General features: G+C 44.4%; 1 protein-coding gene across 1 annotated transcript; it reads left to right on the plus strand.

The window, feature by feature from the left end:
- The first annotated feature begins 1,080 nt into the window (after window positions 1–1,080).
- LOC128627072 (testin-like) lies at window positions 1,081–2,040 on the plus strand. The gene is given in 2 exon segments (XM_053663194.1): window positions 1,081–1,223; window positions 1,225–2,040. Coding segments are annotated over 2 exon segments (924 nt in total). The 3' UTR covers window positions 2,006–2,040.
- The last annotated feature ends 966 nt before the right edge of the window (window positions 2,041–3,006 follow it).

Here is a 3,006-nt window from a genome sequence, read left to right on the forward strand (position 1 = left end):
AAAACATAAAAATAAATTCAAGGTGGATAAGACTTAAATATAAGTCATGACACCATAAATGCCCTAGAGGAAAACACTGGAAGAAAAATCTCAGATTTCCAAACACCAACATCTTCACAGGCATGTCTCCTAAAGCAAGGCACATAAAAAAAGAAAAAAAAATGGGACCTCATTAAATTAAACAGCTTCTAACAGGTAAGGGACTTCCACCAAGATGGAGACGTAGGTGGAAGTACTGCCCCTTCTCGCACAACCAAGTTTAAAAACAACAAAGTTTTAGCAACAAAAACACAGCCAAAACCACAGAAAATTGAACTACACAGAAGTCTGACAACAATGAACCATTCAGCCAAACTGGTTAGAGGGGCAGAGCCTGCAGCAAAGCGGGGTTGGGAAGGAAAGATCCACCAGACTGACCAGGGCGTGCGACACAGGTGTGCCAACAGCTGTGGGTAGATCCCAGGTGTGGAGAAGTGGGCGGATCCACTGAGGGCACAAGGTGGTGGACTCATTGAGGGCTGATCCTGGTCACACATTCGCTCCCAGATAAACCCATGAAGGAGCCAGCAGTGAGATGGACTGTGCAGGCCCCAGTGGCAGGAAGTGGCAGAGGGAACCACCATTTTCCCTCTCTGACCCCACCCCCACATACAGCTTCACACACCAGTGACCTGGGTGGCCCCTCCCTGGTGAACAACTAAGGCTCTACTCCTCATACATAACAGGCACAAACAAATCAAAATATGGCTCCAGAACAACTCAGAGCCCTAGAGCCAATAAATCTAAGCAATGAAGAAATAGCCAAACTTTCAGATGCACAGTTCAAAACACTGGTAATCAGGATGCTCACAAAACTGGTTGATTTTAGCCACAAATTAGGGTAACATATGAAGGCTAAACTAATTGAAATGAAGGAAAATGCACAGGAAATGAATAGTAATGGAAAGAAAACTGGGACTCAAATAAAAAGAGGGGCCCAGAAGGAGGAAAAAAATGACCAAACAGAAAAGGATGAAGAAACAAGAATTCGAAACAGTGAGAGGAGGCTTAGGAACCTTCAGGACATCTTTAAAAATTTGAATGGGCTCACCTGTCCAGAATCAGGCATTGGCCAGGCAGTACATGCAGATGCTGCCCAAGGAGAAGCAGCCAGTGGCAGGCTCAGAGGGGGCACAGTACCGGAAGAAGCAGCTGGCCAAACAGCTCCCTGTCCACGACCAGGACCAAGTGCCACGAGTTGTCTCCCAAAGAAGTGAAGGAGATGGAGCAGTTTGTGAAGAAATACAAGAGTGAGGCTCTGGGAGTAGGAGATGTCAAACTTCCCCATGAGATGGATGCTCAAGCCTCCAACAGAATGTACATCCCTGGTGGAGACAGAAACACCACAGCAGCGGTGGGGACCGGGGAGGACAAATCAGCCGAACACAAAAGAACTCAGTATTCCTGCTACTGCTGAAAACTGAGTATGAAGGAAGGTGACCCAGCCATCTATGCTGAAAGGGCTGGCTACGATATACTATGGCACCCAGCTTGTTTCATGTGCAGTACCTGCCATGAGCTCCTGGTCGACATGATTTATTTCTGGAAGAATGGGAAGCTATACTGTGGCAGACATTACTGTGACAGTGAAAAACCCCGATGTGCTGGCTGTGATGAGCTGATATTCAGCAATGAGTATACCCAGGCAGAAAACCAAAATTGGCATCTGAAACACTTCTGCTGCTTTGACTGCGACAACATCCTAGCTGGGGAAATATATGTGATGGTCAGTGACAAGCCCGTGTGCAAGCCCTGCTATGTGAAGAATCATGCTGTGGTATGTCAAGGATGCCATAATGCCATTGATCCTGAAGTGCAGCGGGTGACCTACAACAATTTCAGCTGGCATGCATCCACAGAGTGTTTCCTGTGTTCCTGCTGCAGCAAGTGTCTCATTGGGCAGAGGTTCATGCCAGTAGAAGGCATGGTTTTCTGTTCAGTGGAGTGTAAGAAGATGATGTCTTAAGAGGAGAGCACCGATCAGTATTGAGCCATAGCTATCCAAAGTGATCTGCATTTCTACTGTAAAATGCAATTTGGAAAAATAAATGGAACAAAAGAAATAAAAAAAAATTCCAACATCCAAATTATAGGGGTACCAGAAAGGGAAGAGGAACAGCCACGAGTGGAAAACTTATTTGAACAAATAATAAAGGAGAACTTCCCTAATCTGGCAAAGGAAATAGACTTCCAGGAAATTCAGGAAGCTCAGAGAGTCCCAAAGAAGTTGGACCCAAGAAGAAACACACCAAGGCACATCATAATTACATTAGCCAAGATTAAAATGAAGGAGAGAATCCTAGAACCAGCAAGAGATAAGGGGAAAGTCACCTACAGAGGAGTTCCCATCACACTGTCAGCAGATTTCTCAAAAGAGACCTTAGAGGCAAGAAGGTGCTGGATAGAAGTATTCCAAGTCATGAACTCCAAAGACCTACATCCAAGATTGCTCTACCCAGCAAAGCATTCATGTAGAATGGAAGGGCAGATAAAATGCTTCTCAGATAAGATCAGATTCAAGGAGTTCATCATCACCAAGCCCTTATTATATGAAATGTTAAAGGGACTTATCTAAGAAAAAGAAGATAAAAAATATATATAAACAGTGAAAGGACAGCAAATTCACAGTTATTAACAACCACCCCTAAAACAAAAGCAAACGAAGAGGACAGCTAGATCAGGAGCAGAACCATAGGAATGAAGATCACAGGGAAAGTTAGCAACAGGGGAGTGGGAGAAGGAGAAGGGGGGAGAAGGTACAGAAAATAAGTAGCACAAATGGCAGGTAGAAAATAGAGAGGATGGCAAGAATAGTATGGGAAATATGGAATGTAAAGAACTTGAGACACATGGTCACAAACTAAAGGGGGGGATGGTGGGGAAGGGGGTGTGCAGGGTGGAGGGGAATGAAGGGCGGAAATAGAACAACTGTAATGGCATAATTAATAAAATATATTTTAAAAAAGA

This window comes from Artibeus jamaicensis, unplaced genomic scaffold (assembly GCF_021234435.1).
Source record: "Artibeus jamaicensis isolate MK-2021 breed Jamaican fruit bat unplaced genomic scaffold, CSHL_Jam_final contig_1045, whole genome shotgun sequence".
NCBI classification, from domain to species: domain Eukaryota; kingdom Metazoa; phylum Chordata; class Mammalia; order Chiroptera; family Phyllostomidae; genus Artibeus; species Artibeus jamaicensis.